Source organism: Dasypus novemcinctus, chromosome 23 (genome assembly GCF_030445035.2).
Source record: "Dasypus novemcinctus isolate mDasNov1 chromosome 23, mDasNov1.1.hap2, whole genome shotgun sequence".
Taxonomy (NCBI): Eukaryota; Metazoa; Chordata; class Mammalia; order Cingulata; family Dasypodidae; genus Dasypus; species Dasypus novemcinctus.
Genome location: NC_080695.1, coordinates 56,900,328 through 56,920,546, shown reverse-complemented (window position 1 = coordinate 56,920,546; position 20,219 = coordinate 56,900,328). Strand labels below are relative to the sequence as shown.

Genomic DNA, 20,219 nt, shown 5'->3' with positions numbered 1-20,219 from the left:
CTTTCCACTGTATTTCATCCCATTGTCACCTGTTAAGGCAGGTGATGCTGGTTATCTTGGGAAGGTTTATTTGTAAACAGGTATATTGTGATTAAAACAGTTAAGTTGAAGGGAAATGTCAAGTCCACAACAGTGCAGGTAGTAAGTGGCCAGAGCAAAATGGCAAAAGCGGGATAGAAAGGTTGCCCGTAACACGAGGATTAAAGGCTCGCTGTGTGCCCAGCCCTGTCCGAGATGCTGGGGATGAGTAAAGTGACAGAACCTACGCACACGGAGATCACAGGCTGAGAGGGAAGACGTCGGTGAGATAAGTAAAAATAGCATGTTACGCAGTGACATGTGGCGTAGGACGAAAAGGCACGGCGGGGAAGGGAGAGGGGAATGGCAGAGGATAAGGTTGAAAAGTTTAGACAGGCTGACTTTGAGCAAAGACTGGAAGGGAAGGAGGAGAGAGGAAATAGCCAGTGCAAAGGCCCTGAGGCGGTGTGTGAAGAGGTAAGAGTAGTAGTTTAGGAGGCAGGGGCCACAGGTCATGTAGGGCCTAGTGGACTGGATCGCTGTAAGGATTCACTTGGGCTGGGAGTGAGGCAGAAGCCTGTACCGAGCAGAGGAGGGGCGCGGTCGGGCTTCCCAGGACTGTGCGAGTAATGGGTGAGAGCTCACAGGGCTTGGACGCCGCTGGCGGGAAGGGGTTGGATTCTGATGTACACGAGTTTGAAGGGAAAGTTGATGAGATTTTCTGACAGATGGGATGTGGGGTGTCAGGAAGAGAGAAAAATGAAGGTGACCCCACGGTTCTTGGATGGAGTTAATGGCAACTTCTATGATCCCAGTTGCTTGAGCTGGGGAGGACGGCCTGGGGTGAGGGGATCATCAGGGTTCAGGGCGGGGCACGCCAGGCGTAAGACTAAAGCTTGGGCCCGAGTTACTGGTAATGCTGCCCCTGGAGTGGCAAGGTCGTGGAGGCGAGCTCGAGGACCCAAGCGGCTGGACCCTTGGAATGGGGAGGGGAGGGGGACAGCCAACTGCCTCCAGGAAGGGGTGGAGGGAGGCGCAAGGAGCCCTGCAGAGGCAGGGGTGGGGGCATCTACCCCCCTCAGGCTGAGGGAGGAGGGAGAGAAAAGAGCCCACTCCAGGGAGAGGGGTTCTCGGCCACAGGCAGCTGCGCTCTCCAGTTTGTGCTGTCAGTTCTTTGGGGCGGTCCTGGCACCCCGTGCGTAGAGAATGGGTGCTCAACACCCTGCAGCGTGCAGGAGCCCCCCGCCCACTCGCAGCAGAGAATCCACAGTGCCAAGGCTGGGAAAGCCTGAGTTAGACCCAGAAGGCAGAGTGGATCCTCAGAAGAGGGGAAGAGAGCGGCTCTGCGTTGTCAAGGACGGAACCCCAAAAGTTTCAGGAGCTGGGAGCACAGCATCTCACCAGCAGGATGGGATGAGAATGTTTTTTAGAAGAGAAGGAAAGGTGCTTGGAGACAGGCCCTGGGCTGACTCAGACCCATTCCAGTGCCTGGCGCAGGTGGTGCCTGGCCAGTGACGGCACAGAGAGGAAGAAGGGCAGCTGGGCCTTCGGGCAGGGAGCCCTTGGCCCTGAGGCCTGGACTCACCTGCGCCCTTCAGGCAGACCCCAGAACCCAGCCCCCTCTCACCTCCCGCGGCTTCCTGGGCTGGGGCTGGGCCGTGTTACCTGAGCTTGCTCTTGAGCGCGTTCACCTCCCGGCCCATGGCCTCGTTGCTCTCCGTGGCCTCATCCAGCTCCCGCTGCAGCTTCCTGCGGTTGGCGTTGATGCGCTGGGACTCTTCCTCCGCCTCCTCCAGCTGCCTCTTGAGCTGCTTGACCCTCACGTTTCCTTTCTCCGCCTAGGTGAACCAGGGATCAGGGAGGCCCTGGGGCTGGGGGGCTGGGGGCCCTGAGGCGGGGCAGGGCTGGGGGCCCCGAGGCGGGGCAGGGCTACCTGCTCCTTGTACTGCTCCGCCATCTTGCGCTCATCCTCCACCTGCAAGAGGGCCTCCTTCAGCTTCTTGTCTTTCTGCTTCAGCACCTTGGCAGCCGCTTGCTTCTCCCTGCACACATGGCGGGAAGCAGGGAGGCACTTTCAGATGGGGGCGGATGGGGGAAGTAGCTTCCTTTCCAAGGTACAAATCAGACGCAGAATCCTGCCCACTGAGAGCACGATTTCTACGCCCCAGATCGGGACTCAGCCCGAGAACGGCCAGGACCCTTGAAATCAGCCCAAAAGCGGTCAGGACCCTTGAAGTCTTGTGGCCCCAATGGTGCTGCAGCTTTAACCCCAGTCCACCGGTAATTACAGTGAGAAGCCATAACATCTGTGTGCTGGATGCACTGATGATTTGGGCTGTCTGCACATCTGTTAACATGCTGTCCCCTGCAAGCTCAGTTTAGGCAAAGCAGCATGTCCTCTAGGGAGGGCTGGCCAAAGCCATCACATGAACAGCAGTTGATATTTTAACTGCTTCCTCTAGGGCAGGCACAGGTGAGGCACTGGACTGTGCCCTCATTCTGTTCTCACGACATGCCTGTAGCATAGGGACCCCATCCTCATGTTCAGCCAGGACTGCTGTGCGGAGAGGCCAGCACCCTCTTGCCTGTCTCCAGCCTGTCCACTTTCCCATGGTGGCTTCATGCCACAGGAGAGGGGGTGGAGGCGTGGGTGGCCTAAGTACCTGGCCTCCTGCTCCACCTGCTCTTCCAGCTGTGCAATCTTGGCCTCCAGGGAGGAGATGGTGGACTTGAACTTGGACTTGACTGCCCCCTCCATCTCCTGCAGCTTGCTCCGGAGCTCCTTGTTCTGCCGCTCAAGCTGCTGCCGCGCACTCTCGTTCTTCTGGGCTGTGCTGCGCTCCATGGCCAGCTCATTGTTTAGCTGCTCGGCCTGGGGAGGAGGACCAAGGTCAAGCCTCAGTGTGTGGCCCCAGCGTGAGTCCCTGGGTCAGGGCTGCTGCAGCCAGCCAGCTCCCGGGCCTCCTTGAAGGCTCAGCTGGAGAGGCAGCAGTTCAGGAAGCCTCGCGATGCCTCCCCTGCTCCCTCCCTGTCCTCAGCCTTCTGTCCCTCATCTGTCCTTTGCCCTAGGCTGGGAGACTTCCGAACTCGCCCTGCTCTGGCAGCTGTGTTGCAAGCGCTGTGCTGCTCGGGCGCTGCGCTCACCTGCTGCGTGGCTTTGCGGGCCCGGTCGCTCATGGTCTCCATGTTGCCCTGCTCTTCCTCCAGCTCCTCCTCCAGCTGGGCGATCCGGGCCTCCAGGCGGCGCTTCTCGTCCTGAAGGGTGTTCCTAGGGGAGAGACACGTCTAGGGCCACCACCCTCACCCTGACTCAGAAAAGGCCCCTCTCTGGAGGAGCTCGGGACTGCCGGGAGGAGGAGAGGGCGTGTTCAAAGCCACGCGGCTAGGAATTGTGGCGCCCGCACTTGGCGCTCGTACCCAGGGCGACAGGCTGAGGCAGGGTGGGACCCCTCGCTGTGCTCCTCGACTCCTCAGTCTCCCCCCACCCCCACGCACTCCTCATTCAGAATGAGTGACACTGGCCATGCTTCCAAGGAGGGACAGAAAAACGCTGAGAAAGGAACTTCCCCTGCCCCCGTGGGGCTGACTCCTCCCTCACTGTCCCTCACAGCCTTAAGATGGGGCAGGAGGCTGTCCTGTGAGGTGCCTCTTGCTTCATCCTCTCCATCACCCTGTTCCCCCCACGGGCGCAGGGGTAACCCATACCTTCCCGACACGCTGCTGGCCAGCTCCTCGGCCAGCTCGTCCTTCTCCAGGTCTGCCTGCTTGCGAGCCCTCTCAGCTGCGGCCAGATCCTGGAGGGTGGGGTGGGGAGGGAAGGGGACCTGCTGTCTGCAAAGGCAGGGCGAGCTCCCCCAGGAACCCACCCTGCTCCTGTCCCCAGGCACCTGCTGTCGCCACCCATCTAGAATGTTGGGCGAGGAAAAGGGACCCTTGAATATACAAACACAGGGTGCCGAGAGGACATCCCCACTAAGGCCCTCATATCTAGAAGCCTTTACCTCTTGTAACTGTATGAGCTCTGCTTCTAAGCTCTTGGCTTTCTTCTCATTCTCTTTGGCTGTGGCAAAGATCTCCTCTCTGGAGGCACGGGCGTCTTCCAGCTCTCTCTGGAAGTCCTTCATCTGAGCCTGCATGGGTTGCAGAAGGGATGAGCTAAGATGACTTTACCCAGGTCCTTCTCAACTCATCTTTCCATGCCAATCCCTTGGATTTTCCAACCACAGAGAAGGCCCTGCTACACGGGCATTGCCTTCAGCACCAGGTGGCCAGGTGGCTGTTTTGGGGGCACTGTTCTGGATGAACTCAGCAGAACCATCTGCTCAAGTTGCCGAGCTTCTGATGTGATCTTCAGGCAATGGCCAGATGCCTATGAATGGTGCCTTACGTGGGACAGGAAACAGCCACCAAAAGCTAGATGGTGATGGAAGAACAGGTGAACTGGCACAGATGTCGGAGGCAGGCCAGCCTCCTGCTGCTGCTGCTGCTGATGTGGCTGGCCTGTGGCAGCTCCTCCAGCCCATGCTCTCAACTCACCTGCAGTTTTCGAAGCTGCTTGATGGCTTCTTCTCTCCCCTTGATGGCCGAGTCGGCCTGAAGCTCCAGGTCTTTCAGGTCCCCTTCCAGCTTCTTCTTGGCGGCAGCTGCCAGTGCACGTTGCTTTCGTTCGTCTTCCAGTTCAGTCTCATACTCATGCAGCTGAGCAAGGAAGAGAGATGTGTGCTGCTCGACTGTTCCCTGGACGCTGGCCCTAACCAGCATCCCCGAGTCCCCACGTGCACACAGCTCCGTTAACCATCACAAGCACCTGCAAGGTGGGTTTTCTCAGCACCATGGTGCAGGTGAGGAAACAGAGTCTCCGTGACTGCAGTCAGTATGGGGGCAGGAATGAACCAGGCCCCCCAGTCAGCCCTTGCCCCTGACAGGTCCTACCTGCCTCTGGAGCTGCCGCCTCTTCTCTTCATTCTGCTCATCCCGAGCTTGGAGATCTCTCTCAAACTGGCCCTTGAGGGCCTGCATGTTGACCTCTAGGCGCAGCTTGGCATCTTCTGTCGCCTGCAGCTCATCCTCCAGCTCTTCCAGCTGGGTCTTCATTTCCTCCATCTGGGTCTCCAGGGCCCGCTTGGATTTCTCCAGCTCATGGACCTGACAGGCAGAGTGAGAACCGCCATTTACGTGAGGCTTGACCTCAAGATGGTCAAGCAACCCACAGTGAGAGGCAGCAAGATGGCTTTTGCCTGCACCCAGGAAGGAAGATGGACCTTGAGAGCTCAGGCTGGAGCCTGCCCCTCAGATCAGTCTCAACTGCTGTTGCAAACCACTCCCATCTTTGCATCAGTCCAAAGAACTGCCTTCAGTTCCCAATCAAAAGAGCCAGTTCCCTACCCCATATACTTATAAATAGCAAAGAAGCAGGTCGATGAAATGTGCACAAAGACAGTAATGAGCAACTTACATTCTTGCCCACATCATCCTTGGAGCTGACCAGATCTTCCATTTCGGCCTTGAGCATTTTGTTGGTCCTCTCAAGTTCCTCTTTGGCTTCCAAGGCTTCTTCAAGGGCCCGAGCCAGGGACAAAGCCTTGGTTTCCTTCTCCCTGGCTTCCGCCTCGGCTCTGTCTCTCTCATCCGCGTATTTGGAAGAAATGTTTTTCTCTTCGGCTAACAGCTACAAAACACCCAGGGGCAGGCATTCATGAGAAAAGCTAGGCACATCTGAGGTTTGACATCATTATTTTCAAATATCCCCATTGAATTTATGGGGATAATTTATAAATAATTGAGCTACCTAAGGAATAAGTTTATAATACTCTTGATTTCTGGTGTCTAGATCAACCTCACACAGAGCCAAAGTCAGCTGAACGTGCTTTGAAACCACTAAAGTTGCCCGTGATGGGTAGAACCTACTGCTACTGAGGTCCAAGTAGCATTTAATCCAGCCAAAGGCTGATTAATTCTTTTCTTGTATCATGGGCACAAGTAACTATCTCTCATCAGAGGAGGGCAAGGCATGTGTGTGAGTGGACCTGCATGCATTTATCCCTTCTTGGAGAAGCAACTCAAGCAGCACACCATCCTGACATTAATCTCATCTTCAGAGACACAGAACAGTGCATTATATTATTGTAGTGTCCAAAGACCAGACTCTTCCAGATTTCAGAAGACAGCTGGAATGGGGGTGGGGGTGTTTCCAAGCAACACAGTCAACACAAAAACCCTTCACAGTACTTGACAGGAAATAAAGACCACCGCAGGCCCTTGACCATACAGTGAAGTTGTGGATTATAAGCAATGAAGACAAGCTGATGATATAGAGAAGGGGCGCTGACGGAAAGGGGAGACTCCACAATGCCACAGAGGAGCCTGGAATGCTCAGGCCAATCAGGGAGGGGAAAGCAGCCCCAAGCCCCTGGCATTTGGCCTCACAGTACAATCTAGATAATGATTTTCAGGATACCCTGAGTCACTTATAAACTAAGTCAAGCTTACTAATTAAGGGTAACATATATTAAAAGTTGGCATATAGGAGTTTGGGTTATATGGATATATGCATTTATCCAAACAAACTAAAATCTGGGTATTTCACTGTATATAAATTTTAGCTCCAAAGAAGCAAAATTGTAAAAAGAAAGATGAATTCTAGTTGATGATGTGCAATGCTGAAATACTGAGGGGGAAATGTACAGATGCTTTTAATTTGCTTTGAAATGCATCCAAAAGACAGATTCAATTGCTAGATAGAATTCATCCTTATAAATACCTGTTAAAGCAAGTGCCATAAGGTGTTAATGAGAGAATTCAGGTGGAGCGTAATACAGGTGTCCCCTGTACATGTCTTTTAGCTTGGCTGTGTTTTTGAAGTCTTTCATAATGTTGACAGAAAAGAGATAAAGAGCATAAACTTCAAATTACCTGGACTACTCAATAGGCACTCCATAAATATGTTGAGTGAATAAAGTAAAGGCACCTCACTCCTTCTCAGGACTAGAACGGCTTGCAGGTGGCCCTTAAGTGGGGCTCCTTAGAGAAGCCACCGCTCTCCTGCTGTCCTCACTCTGCTCTCCTGGCCCTTTTGTTTCACCGTCACACAGCACAGGTAGCCTTCCTTTGTGTCTGGCAAAGCAGAGGATGGGACTTGGCCGCACACCTTGCCAGCCAACCCTGAGGCTGGGCCTCCACGACCTGGGCTCCCCCAGGCAGCGTTCTGGATCCAAACTGATGGCAAGCCAGCCCCTACCTGATCAAACTTCTTCTGCTTTTTCTCCAGGTTGGACACCAGCTGCCGCTGGTTGTCCAAGTCGACGACCAGGTCATCCAGCTCCTGCTGAAGCCTGTTCTTGGTCTTTTCCAGTTTGTCATAAGCAGCTGCTTTCTCTTCATACTGCTGGGTGAGGCCCTCGATTTCCTTCTGGAGCCTCTTCTTGCCCTCCTCCATGGATTCCACGGTGCTGGCAAAGTCCTGCAGCTTCTTCTTTGAATCAGAGAGCTGAAATGGCAGTGTGCAGGGGGAGGTGAGAGGAAGGCCGTGAGTGGACCCCATCCCTGCTTCCCCAAACCCCGAGAAATGAAGCCCACTTTCCCCTCTTTGAAGACATGCAACAGCAGGGGGAGCCACGGTGAGCCGTGCAAAAGGGTGTACACATTCTACCACCAGCAAAACATCAGAGCTCCAGGCCCAGAAAGACTTTGAGACGACCCCTGACCAAAGCAAGAATGTACAGCCGGTACCTGTATGTTCAGAGTCGAGATGTGGCGTTCCAGGTTCTGCTTGGCCTCCATCTCCTCATCCAGCTGGTCCTGCAGGCTGTTTCTCTCGTCCTCCAGCTGTCGGAGCTTGGTGGACACATTGAGCTTCTGCCGTGTCTCTTCCTGAAGCAGCTCCTACAAAAAAGATGTGCAGAAGTCTCCAGGACTCCCCCTGGGGATGGTGTACCCCTGGTCCCCTTGGATGATGTGGCAGGGAACCCACCTGGGTGTCCTGGAGCTGGGACCCCAGGGATGCCACGTCCTTGGCCAGTTTGATCGCCTTCCCCTCCGCCTCGTTGAGCATCCCTGTGACACTCTCCACTTCATTCTGAGGGCACAGAGGACCTATGGTTAGTTTGGACTCTAGGACAGGATCCCAATCCTCATTCAGGAAGAGGAGTTCATCTTACTCAAAACATATCACATCACCCTCATGGGACAGGACTTATGGTATCCACTGATTGAGGAAAGTACCCGTGAAGGTATGGACCTCCTATCCTAACTCTGTGGCCCCCTGAGGAAGTCCAAGGCCTACAAGATGAGATCCCTGGCTCTAGGAGGTTCTAAGTACCTGGTAGAGCCTCAAATTGTGTTGACTGGGCCCTATTCCCACTGAACAGATCCTGGATCTCTATCAGGGTTGGCAAAGATGAAGCAGCAGGTCTGAGAGTTCAGATGCCAAGAGGTGCACTGACCTGGCCACTCCCCAACTTAAAGTTGGAGAAGAATGTAAGATGGCGCCTGCCCCTTCCTCGCCCCCAAGTTTCTGCCCTTTCACTGACTCTTTATGGCCAAAACCAAAGATATAGGCACTAGAGGTAAAAAAGCTCTCTGCCCTGTTCTCTACCTTTTACCCCAGCCCATGTGTGTTTGAGCAGATCCTTCTGGAGATATCAGCCCATCATCCGTCCTCTTCTGTTTTCAACGAGGATGTAGTTAGATTGGCTGCACTCTAATCTTTAAAGGCCTTCATCTGCTTTTTACTGCTCTTATTAGGACACTGCTTTTATTAGGATAGCAAAACCACTGCTTTTACCCACATGTAGAACAGTCAGCTCTCCCCTTGACCTTACTGAAAGCACATTAAATATTCATCAAAAGCTTAACCATATCCCATGAATGGTAAGACAGGTGAAATGTGTATTCAAAGCTAAACCACACCAAAGATCAAGAGACCATGTCACTCTCCAGCTTAAAACCCATCCATGACTTCCTGTCACTCAGGGTAAAGAGCAATATCCACATAATAGGGCCTCAGGGGCCCCACACCACCTGGCTACAGCCTTCCTCTAGACCCAATTGCATCGAGTTTCCCCCTCCACCTTGGCAGTACAGCTGGACTGGCCTTATTTGCCCTCTTCTAATGGCCCCACCCACCCCTGGGCCTTTGCACATGCTGTTCTTGCTGCCTAGTAGACTTAGCCATCAAATTACTCAACTCCTTAGGGCAGCCTTCCCTAAGTCCCTTCCTCCCCAGCCAGACCCCTTGTTATTTGCACTTATTGTACCACATACCTCACCTTGCCAGCATATTTTGATATCCTTTTTGTGATTAGCGATGTCCTTTCCCCCACCTAGGCTGGAGCTCAACCAGGGCAAGCACAGTGTCTATCTTTTTCTTTATTGTTGTATCTTAGGATTAAGCCCACACCCTGGCAAGCAGCAGGTGCTCAGTAAATACTTGTTGAATCAGCCAATGAAGGCTTTTAAAGATCAGACTCATTAGGGTGACCTTCTCTTCCCAAGGAATGTAAACTAGAGGAAAGCTACTTGTTTTGCAGCAAGGGAGGCTTCCGTTGGCTGGGAAGAGCCTCCTGCCTGCAGAGCCTCACCTGCAGCTTGTGGACCTTGTCGTTGAGCTCGGCCCGGGCCCGCTCCCCGTCGCTGTACTTGGACTGCAGATCCTGCAGCTGCACCTCCAACTTCTTCTTCTTGTGCTCCACCTCCTGCTTTGCCTGGCTCAGGACCCGCAGCTCACCGGCCAGGTCTGCATTCTCTTTCTCCAGCGACTGCTTGTTCTTGTCTAGGTTTGCCTTGGCCTGGCCGAAGAAGCAGGAGGGGGTGGGGCGGGGGGAGCGTGCATTAGATAGGGACCTGTGTGGTCCGCCAAGCTTCTGCTCTCCCTCCTCCTCCAGGTAAGCGCAGGGATCTCTGCTTATCACCGCAGGGGAAGGGCCGGGCAGGGCGGGGAACCCTCCCCCCATCGGTTGAACTTGGGATTCTGCTCTTTTAAAGCGTGGACGTTGCAGAGCAGCAACCTACATGGGCTATACATCCAGGCCACCTCATGTCCTGTTTGACTTTTTTTTTTTATTAGTTGCCAACATTTTAATAAAGAAATTTCACATAAATATCTAGATTCCCAGGTTCTCTTAAAAAAATCTAAAGTTCTGTATCCTGACAGGTGGTGGTTACCCCAATGTGTATGTGTCAAAATACATTGAACTGTAACTTACAATCGGTGGATTTTACTGTGTATACCTGTATATACCTCACTACTTGTGACTTTAAAAAAACAAACTGGAGATCTGGGGGCGGGTCTTGCCTTCCTCCAAGGAACAGTCAGCCAAATCTACGCAGCGGCTGCCTCCGCAGAGGGGGCAGCCGGGCCCCAGCAGGCCCAGTCCCCGTCGCTCCCTGTCATCCCGAACTTGTGGCATCAAATAACACCGTGATTCATGGGACAGATGAAGTTACCTGCCAGGCTCCTGCACACGTGGGTTTCCCTAAGAAGAAAAGTGGGGCAAAGGCAGGCGCGAAATGGGGCCTTCCCCAGGGCCACGGGGAGGAGGGAAAAGGCTAGAGAGACGCAGAGGGGCCCGAGAGCAGAGGAAACGCAGCGCTCGGCTTTCCACGGCCCCTGGAGGGGGTGTGAGGTCCAGGCCGCCTCAGAACATTCCTCCACCCAAGCAGTCAGGAGCTGCCCCGCAAGGCGACGGCTCTCTTGGTACAGTGCAGGGGGATAAGCAAAGACCTCACAGATCTCAGGGGGCCGGGGCTCCCCTAAAGCCACAGCCCAGCCTAAGACCCCCAAGCTGCAAATGTGTTGAGGGGAGCCAAAGAGGACTGCTGTTGCCCCCACAACCGGAGATTACCAGTCAGCCACAGTGGCGAGGTCAAATCCACAAGTCCTGAGTGGTGGGCAGAGTCCCAGCCGCGCCCCGCAGTCGCGCAGGGGAGCAGCGGAGCGGGCTGCCGCGGGGGCGCTCCCAGCTGGGGCTTTCCGGAGTGGCCTGCCTGGGCCCCAGCCTCTGCTCGCTGCCCACTCTTCCAGCATAGAATTAAGAATTACGTTGCCCTCCCTATTGCTTTGAGGGCTAATTTCAGATGGTGGAAACTGCCCATTCTGGCTCAAGTGTATAAAAATAAAAGGGAAGACAGTAGAAAGGGGAAACGTACACCATAGTATTACAGCAAGCAAAATCGTATTTGTCTAAAATGTATGAAGAATTGACAAAACGTGTAACGTATTCAGATTCCGTTTGACAAGTGAGCAGGGCACGTGAACACGCGCCTCTTCATTTGGAGAGTGAGTGTGAGCACAGTGCTTTGCAGAGTGTGGTCCCAAGACCACCTCCATCAGGATCGAGGGCAGGGCCTGGGAATCAGCATTTTAAAGTGTCACGGGTGAAACGAAATGCGTTAATTATGTAAAGCACTTGGGACAGCATCTGGCACCTACTATGTGCTACATAAGGGTGATGATGATGATGATCCTAAAACACGGTAAATTTTTAGATTCCGATAGAGCTGGTAGCGAACCACCTCACGGAATGCGGTTCAGCTTAACTAGCGATAGAAACCAATGCAAACTCCAACTATTTTTAGGTGAGTAGTATCGCCAAACCCAAATACCATACTAAAGAGGATGTGGGAAAACCACTACATTGATTCAAGGAATGCGACATCAAGTAGTTTAGATTTTCAGGGAAGCTCTCCAGCAGGAGGTCATAAGCTACAACGCTCACCCTTAGGAATGAAGCTCAGGGAAACAGTCCAAAGGGAGAGAAAAGCCCCTGATAAGTGACTTAGAGTAGTGCTCTCTCAACAGTCCCCAGCCCCATACACCCTACAGAGCCCAGCAACGGGAAGGATGATCAGATCCTGTGGCTCACAAAGGCCGGAGAGAGCTGTTGGGCCACTAACCTGCAGGGGAGTTACGGGGATCAAACGTTTTCAAGCTACCCTCCCAGAATTTCTTTTCCCCTTTGCTGGTCTACAAGGGGCAGTGTTGTAGACCCCATCTGGAGGTGTTACGAGATGCTCAGGTTTAAATTGCAGCTCTGCCACTGACCAGCTGTGACCTGGGCAGGTCCTTCGCTGCATGTGACCAGTGGATTTAATAGTGCACATTTAACAGGGTGGTTGTGAAGCACGACTGGCCTCGTGCATGTCAGCATAACAGCTGTGAGCTGCTGTCATCATCGCTAGGGTCTTGTCGAGCGGGCTCACCCTCGCACAGATCCCTGGAACCAGTCACCTGAAGCTGTCCACCTACCTACCGCGCTCCACGCCTTGCCACTAGAAAGCACCGCGACTCACCCTCTTGAACTGCTCAAGCTGCTCAGTGAGCTCCTCCACCACCTGCGTGTGTTTCTGCCGCATCTCCTGGACCTGGGCCTCGTGGGACCGCGTCTCCTCATCCAGAGCCTTCTTCAGCACTGTCACCTCCTGCTCCCTCTTGGCCCTTGACAGGAAGAACACAGTGGGTGGCAGTTGGGTGGAGACAGAGGTTCCTCTCAGCACTGTGCGGAGGAACAGTAGCACTGCCCCTCCCTAGCTGTGTGACCTCGGGTGAGTCACCTAACCTCTCTGGACCTCGAATTTCCTCTGCTGCAAAATGGGAAGCATGTTCCCTGCCCAGAATCTCTCTTGGGGCCAAACAAACAAATACACAAAATAGTAGAATGGAAATAAAATGCTATGAGCCACATAATGTGCCTCGACTATTATATTAAGCTGCTATTTATTGAACACTTACTATATGCCAGGCCCTGAGCCAAGTTCTTTAAATATATTGTTTCAGATAATCCTCAGAGTGACCATAAGTGGCACATATTTAGAATTTGCATTTTAGAGAGGAGGAAACCGAGGGTAAGAGAGGGCAAGCAGCTTGATCATGGTCACAGCCACGATGTGATAGGCCAGGGTTTGAACCCAGTCTGACCTCAAGCCATGCTTTTAACTCCTGTCGTGTGCTTCTCCAAATTGTTGCTAGGAGGGAAGGAAGCAGAATTATTGTGCTGACCTCTAGCCACGGTGAGTGATGTAGCATAAACCCCAAAGCCTGGAGAAATGACTCTTGGGGCACACATTGTTAGCACAGCACCTGGCCCAGGGAACGCAATCAAAACACGTGTTTATTTGTTGAATGAATAAATGACGAAGTTTCAGTACAGTCAGCCTTCATTGTCTGGCAGGTGATCTGGGTTTGTTGTTTATTTGCCTGTAGTGACTCTTAAATCCCAGACCAGTCTGATAAATATTTTTTAAAAAATTAAACAGAAAATCTTAACACATCTATAGCTTCATATATAAAGACAGAAAGGAAATACTAAAAAATGTTAACTGGTAAGAACTCTAATTGTTCTCTAATTGTACTGTATTTTGATGTAAAAGCAGCCTGCAGGTTGAAAATAATCATGCTGCTATTAAGTAAAATGCAGCCAGGAAGGGAGTCCAGCGCCCGGGAAATCCCGTGACTGAGCTTTGCTCTGGGCTGCCCCGTCCACACAGCCCGTCCTGGCCGTGAGGCGGGTCTGCGGGAGCCACGCTCTCACCTGAGCTCCTGCTGCGTGGCCGTGCTGTCCAGCGTGTCCTCCAGCTCCGTCTTCAGTGCCTCCAGCTCCTCCCCCAGATCGCGCTTCTGCTTCTCCGCCTTGTTTCTCGCCGCCCGTTCCGAGTCCAGGTCCTCCTGCAAGTCTGAGATGACACCCTCCAGCTCTCGGATCTTCTTCAGGGCGTTGTTCTTTTGTGCAATTTCGTCGTCGAGCCTGCCGGGGACAGACCAGCAGGATGAAGTCCCCGGGGCCCCAGGCCCACTGCTCTCTCACCACGGGGGCCAACCATCGCCTTCTGGAACCAGCCGCGCTTGTTCTAGCCATGTATAAACATGTGTTCCACCCCACCCCACGAGGACACCTTGCTGGGCTGGACCACCTGGAGACGTAGACACAGAGTGAGCACCGAGGCCTGATGTCAGAACAGGCCAGGGAGGGCGGGGAGTGGAGCTGTGTGGGGAAGAGCGCGGGGTCCCAGGAGGAGCCTCACAGATGCTTTCTGGAAGGCCAGCGACTCCTTCCTCCTGGGAACCCTCTTGGTTCTTTCCTCCTGTGCTCCGGCAGCTCCTGAGTGCCAGCTACCATCAAAGCAGGGGGCCGGGCCCCGCCGGGGGAGAGGTTTACACCAGGGAGGCAGGAACCCGGAGCGCAAGGCAGGATGTAAAGTGCGGGTCAGATGGCACCATGTGCTTCCGGAGTGCGGTGGAAGGAGGGGCCCCTCCTGGCACAGGGAGGAGCTGCTGTCTGGTTTGGACCACAGTGGATGGGAGAGGAAATAGCACGAGGGAAGATGGCGAGACAAAAGCATGTGGACTTGACTGCACCTGTGAGTGGGGGCAACGATCACGTTAGGGTCGGACTCTGGAAGGTGGGTCAGCGTGCAGGGCCAGGTGTGGGAGCCCGCTCCCTGTGCAGGGTGGTGGCCCAGGGCGGGGATCTCAGCTGATCCCCCTGGGGTCGTCACGTGGCACCAAGTTCACTGGCAAGGAAGAGCCTGGGCCAGGGGCGCGGTTAGAAAGTGTTGGGGCCCGAGTCCCAGCTCTGCTTCCTAAAAGCCGGGTGGCCGTGCCCACATTCCTTCCCGCTCCAAGCGGACCTGCCCGGGTGTCTGGGAAGACGGCGCTTGAAAAGAGCCTGCGACGCGCGAAGCACGGAAGGCTTCGCTGGTTGTTAGTGCAGTTTTCCCAGCGTGAGGCCACTGGTGTGAAGCTCAGAGCCACTGGAAGGAAACTGGGAATGAGGCCCACTGCCGCCTCCCGGGGCTGGGAGGAGAAGGGGGGCAACGAAGATAACCGTGGGGCCTCCACGGAGAGGGCAGGGAAGGGACGGCTGGTCTCGGTTTTAGGCATGTGTTTGTGATGCCAACGGAAGTGAACTCAGCGGCAAGCGGAAACTCAGCACTGGAGAGCCAGGTGGACTGCAGAGAGGATGGGTTTGGAGAGAAGCATGGCTCCTGGGGTGCCAGCAGGGCTAGGGAGGGCGGTCACAGGAGGCCGGGTCTGGGCGTGGGGCCGCCTGGAGCGCGGCGGCCTGAGGACGAGCGGGGCCCACGGGACACGCGGCGACACGCAGGGCCGGTGGCTACCTGGCCAGGGCCGCCTGCAGCTCCTCCTCCTTCTTGGCCAGCTGCATCTTCAGCTCGGCGATCTGCGCCTGCAGGTCGGCAATCTGCTCGTGGCAGTCGCTGGCCTCCCCCTCCAGCTTCCGCTTCAGCTTCTCCAGCTCCTGCCGGCTCTTCTCCTCCTTCTTCAGCCGCACTGCAACAAAGCCAGGGCTTCCTCAGGGGCTGCAGCCGCCACAAAGACCCCTGGGAGTGGGTGGAGGGCGAGGCTTTCTGCTCGTGGTTTACACGGACACACACACACACACATGCACACACACGCACACATCTTCCCACCCCGGAATCATCGCTGCCCCAAACGTCATCCTTTAGAAGGAAAGTTAGTCCACCGAGGAACGTCTTTTATTATTATTGTGAGTGCTGGCTAAGGGTGATCGGGGAGCTTGGAGAGAGCTGGGAACTCTCTTGAACTAACTGCCCTTCTCACATTTCCGTCTGATTTTCCTGGCTTTCAAAAACTCCGTTCAAAACCCGTTTGGATAGACAGGTTACCTTCCAGTTCTGAAATCATAGATTCATGCTTGTTTTTCAGCTTGGTAAGATTCTTGGCTTTTTCCTCCTCTTCTGCAAGATTTGTCGTCAAGTCACTAATCCTTTCTTCAAGGAGTTTTCTCTCCTTTTGAAGGAAAGAAAAAGAAGTGTCATTGGCTTTTTTCTTTTCTCTAGGACATTTAATTTCTAGTAATTTCTGGATAAAACCACATTAAAACCAAATGCAGGGGAGCAGATGTAGCTCAAGTGGTTGAGCATCTGCTTCCTATGCACAAGGTCCTGGGTTCAATCCCCAGTACCTCCTAAAAAACAATAACAAAACACCTAGACTTTCAAAAATGGTAAACAGAAGTTTCTTAATAATACATTAAAAAAATGATCCGCTTCTCATCCCAAGTCCCACACACTTCATGCCCCAACCAGTGGGACTCTCTCTCAGTTTTCCTCCCATGGGCCGGTTCTTCCCTGCCCCAGGGCCTTTGCACAGCATGGACTGTCTGCCTGGGATGTTCCTCCACCTCCTTTCCTCTACTCCTCAGCCTTCAGGTTTCCACTTGAATGCCACTTCCTCCAGGAGGCCTTCCCTAAATACCCCACCTACATCCCTTAGTTCTCTACTCTTAACGATATTGTGAACACCTCTTTCGGAACCTTGCTCGCAATTGTAATCACTGGTCATCTACACAATTTCCTCTTCGCTGTCTCACTAGAATAAGACCCATGGGGGCAGGGTCCTTCTCTACCATGCATGCCCAGTCCCCTAGGTGCCCAGGAGGATCCAGCCCTCTCAGTGGCTTTGGCTAGTGATTACTGACCAACTCTACCAGTTTGTCCAGGATTTCCCCAGACTTGGCACTGAGAGTCCCACCTCCTGGAAACCCGTCAGTCCAGGCAAACTGGGACTATTGGCCACCCTATTACTAACTGGAAGTGGTAAATCAGCTCATGGGCAGGCCCCCAAGCCTTGGGCATATCTGCCTGCCTTTCTGCAACTGGTGTCTATGAGAATCACTCCTTGGCTGATGGGACCACCAGGGACCCAGTCCAACACACACCTGTACCTAGAAAGCAGCCGCACGCTGTCCTGTCACTGCACGGAGGTAGCCCTTTGCTCGGCGCTAACTACCCTGGGTACATCCGGCCAAGAAGGAAAACACCTGCAGCCCTTGGCCCTGGCGAGCCTGTAGTTTTAACGCAGACGCTCGTCCCCACTCACTTTGGTCAGTTTATTGTTCTGGTCATCCATGACCAGGATATCATCCTCCAGTTTCTTGATCTTGGCCTCAGCTGTGACCTTCTCGAGTTGCAGCTTCTGCCTTGCAGCTTCTTCCTCCTCTAGCTGCTCTTCCAGGTCCTTTGTGGGGAGGGAAAATAATCACGGCCTTGCTTAAAACCACGTCACTCTCCAGGAGACACGGGGACCCGCTAACACCAAGGCCGGACCTGAAGCCCCCCCGGCACTCTGCTGCCTCCTGTGGGGAAGAAGAGGTTTGGGGGGCCCCTCTGCCTCGTGAGGCCTCGATCACCTCACCCGTAGAACGGGGAGAGTAGACGCCATAGTGGCTTTAAAATTTGCCCCCAGTTCTTTAATACTCTTCCCTTCAAGGGGCAGAGTCTGGTTTCCTTTCACTTGAGTGCAGCCTGGACTTAGTGACTTGCTCTAAGGAGTAAAATAAAGAGGAAGTGGTGGTGCATGGCTTCAGAGACGAGGGTATAAAAGGCGCTGCAGCTTCCTCCCTGCTCTCTGGGGTCACGGGCTCTGGGGGAGGACGGCCGCCATGTTGTGAGGACACTCAAGCAGCGTGTGGAGACCCACGCGGTGAGGAAGTGAGGCCTCCCACAGCGTGGGCCGCCATCTCAGCTGCGGCTCCTCCGGCCCCTTGATCGCCTCCTCAGGGGAGCTCCCGAGCCACCGCCACCCAGCTAAGCCACTCTCAGAGTCCCGACCCCAGGGACTGGGTGAAATAACAAATGTTTGTTGTTCTTAGCCTCTAAGTTTTGGGGTGTTCTGTTGTGCAACAATAGCTAAGCAACATCAGTAGCTGCCACTCGGGGGTTGCTGTGAGGAGACAAGGCGTTAGCACATGAAAGGCAGGAGGGCAGGGCTCTGGAGGAGACCAGGGTTGAAACTCCAGCTCTAGCTGACGGCCTTGTCTCACCAAGGCTTAGTGGGGGGCCCTCCGGGGCCTGCAGTGTGGGTCATGTGGCTCAGAACACCCCGAGGGGCCCTGTGGGGCCTCACCAGCATCTGCTGGGCCATCTTCTTCTTTTCCGCCTGCAGCTGCTGGCCTCGATCTTCCTCCTCTTCCAGCCGGGCCTCCATCTCATGCAGGATCTCCTCCAGCTCCTGCTTCTTGGCCGCCAGCCGTACGCGCATCTCCTCGGCCTCGGCGTACAGCTCTGTCTCCGCCTGCAGTTGCTCCTGTAGCAGGTTCTTCTCCTCAGAGAGCTGCCCGGGGGTGTGGGGAGGAGGCCGGTGAGCCCAGGGGGGCGCACGTCCTGCCCTCCGCCGGGGGCACAGCCTGCCTGCCCCAGCCCCCGCCAGGCCCCCGGCCCGAGTACCTGCGTGTGCTTCTGCTCCAGCTCCTTGAGCTCACTCTCTGCCTTCAGCTGCCGCTCTTTGGTCTTCTGCAGCTCATCCTCCTTGGCCTGCATCTCCTCCTCCTGCCGCGTCACCTGCAGCAGCGGCTTCACCTGCGCACGCACATGGTCAGGTCAACATGTTGTTTTCATGGCAAAAGGAATGCACTCTTGTTGAAATAAATCAGACCAGTGGTTCTCAGTCAGGGACAGTTTTGCACTCCAGGGGACACCATCGTCCATGTCTGGAGACATTTTTGTGTTCACAACTCGGGGGTGGGGTGGTGCTACGAGCCTCTAGTGGGTAGAGGCCAAGCATGCTGCTCAACAGGACGGCCCCACGACAGAGAATCGTCCAACAATAATGCCTGGACTGAGAAACCCAGAACCAGAGCAACACAAAAACGTGCAGAGTGAAAAGAGAAAATCTCCCTCTCCCCCCTTTAATCTCATCCCGAGAGACAGTGGATATGCTGTTATTTTTCCTTCCAAGGAAAGAATAGGAAAAAAAAAACAACCCACATTCTACCTCCCTAAAGTCATTATTAGTATTTCCTTTCAGTCTTTCTTCACCACACATTTTATCTAGGGTGGTTTTCTGAGGATAGTTTCTCAGAAATTGGGTCAAAAGGCATGGCCATTTCCAAACAGCAGCTTTCCCCACTCCTTTTCACTGGCTATCTCCTAGCTCGTCCTTTGCAAGCCCTGCGCCCTGTGGCTTTCTTCACGCTCCCCACAGTCTGCCATCATATCTTTCTTTGATCATCTGTTGACCCTCTGCCTGCCATCCCCCTCCCACTGGCCTGCCATCATCGAGGGCGGGGGCCCTGGTATCTTGTTCACTGCTGTGCCCCCAGCACCTAGCACGTACCGGGCACACGGGAGACACTCAATAAATATTTGTTCCACATGCAAGGTGTGTGCCAGGGTTCCCACTCACGGACACGTCTACTGAAACAGAGTCAATCTTTACACACTGGTGTCTTACAACCACGATTTCGTGGGGGCCCATTGTGCCCAGAAGCCTTTGCCTCTACCAGCAATAAAAACGAACTGGTAATATCCACAACAACTTGGAAGGCTCTCCAGAGAATTACGCTGAGTGAAAAAAAAAAAGCCAGTCCCCAGAGGTTACATATTTATGATTTCCATTTCTATAATCTTCTTGAAGTGAAAAAATTATAGAACAGATTCTGGTTGCCAGGGTTTGGGGAGGGGCGATGGTGAAAGGGCAACACGAGGGTACCCGGGGGTGACGGGAAGGTTTCATAGGCGACTAGGGCCACGCTGTAGTCCATGCGCCACTGAGGAATCAAATTTTGGCAAGGTTTTGGCTTTTTTGGGGGGACCCCCGTTGCTCATCGACTTTGGACCATCTCCAGTGAGCACCTGGAGAGCGCGGAGCGGGGGTCAGGGCAGGGGGGCTGCAGGAGGTGGTGCGCCTTCCGAGCCCGGGCCGCGAACACTCACTTTGGTGAAGAGGCGCCACCACTGCCAGTTGCGCAGCTTGAGGTAGGCGGCGCAGTTCCTTTGGATCACCTTCATGGCCGTCAGCTGCTGCTGCCTCTTGGCGAAGGCCCTGGGGGGCGGGAAGGCGGCGCTGTGAGGGGCTGCCGCACGCCTCACCCCCTGGACCACGGCATCCTGCCCCGCAGCACCCCGAAACCAAGCCACGTCTGCCGGGCTTGCTCAGAGACACCCCTGCTTCTCACCAGCGCAGATCCTTCTGGAACCCCCGAACACCTGCCACACAAGTGTGTTGTCTGGTACAGACCACTTACCCGGTGTGGAAGCGAGAGCCTTTTCTCAGGGCGAGGGGATCTCAAGGCTTACAAAATGCCCCGGACCCCCCTGTGGTTCAAACACCACCCAGGAAACACATCGACGCCACCTCTGTCCTAGGGAGGACCCCTCCCGCCCCCGCTGTGGCTTCCCCAAAGCTGGGTTTAAACCTGTTCTTTCCTAGGTTGTGGTTTAGAAGT

General features: G+C 54.4%; 1 protein-coding gene across 5 annotated transcripts in view; it reads right to left on the bottom strand.

Moving 5' to 3' along the window:
* MYH11 (myosin heavy chain 11) overlaps nucleotides 1–20,219 on the bottom strand; it is a 125,451-nt gene that overhangs the window by 4,862 nt on the left and 100,370 nt on the right. For all 5 annotated transcript variants that reach the window (XM_004471878.5, XM_058286386.2, XM_058286385.2 and 2 more), the window contains 21 exons: nucleotides 19,708–19,816; nucleotides 18,220–18,351; nucleotides 17,900–18,106; nucleotides 16,874–17,011; nucleotides 15,658–15,781; nucleotides 15,130–15,301; nucleotides 13,545–13,757; nucleotides 12,307–12,451; nucleotides 9,597–9,803; nucleotides 7,988–8,092; nucleotides 7,747–7,899; nucleotides 7,256–7,504; nucleotides 5,474–5,686; nucleotides 4,951–5,163; nucleotides 4,555–4,716; nucleotides 4,020–4,148; nucleotides 3,724–3,812; nucleotides 3,163–3,286; nucleotides 2,682–2,890; nucleotides 1,952–2,060; nucleotides 1,684–1,856 (listed from right to left, as the gene is read on the bottom strand). In XM_004471878.5, coding sequence (XP_004471935.2) covers nucleotides 1,684–1,856; nucleotides 1,952–2,060; nucleotides 2,682–2,890; nucleotides 3,163–3,286; nucleotides 3,724–3,812; nucleotides 4,020–4,148; nucleotides 4,555–4,716; nucleotides 4,951–5,163; nucleotides 5,474–5,686; nucleotides 7,256–7,504; nucleotides 7,747–7,899; nucleotides 7,988–8,092; nucleotides 9,597–9,803; nucleotides 12,307–12,451; nucleotides 13,545–13,757; nucleotides 15,130–15,301; nucleotides 15,658–15,781; nucleotides 16,874–17,011; nucleotides 17,900–18,106; nucleotides 18,220–18,351; nucleotides 19,708–19,816 — 3,375 coding nt within the window. The remainder of the gene's footprint in view (nucleotides 1–1,683; nucleotides 1,857–1,951; nucleotides 2,061–2,681; nucleotides 2,891–3,162; nucleotides 3,287–3,723; nucleotides 3,813–4,019; nucleotides 4,149–4,554; nucleotides 4,717–4,950; nucleotides 5,164–5,473; nucleotides 5,687–7,255; nucleotides 7,505–7,746; nucleotides 7,900–7,987; nucleotides 8,093–9,596; nucleotides 9,804–12,306; nucleotides 12,452–13,544; nucleotides 13,758–15,129; nucleotides 15,302–15,657; nucleotides 15,782–16,873; nucleotides 17,012–17,899; nucleotides 18,107–18,219; nucleotides 18,352–19,707; nucleotides 19,817–20,219) is intronic.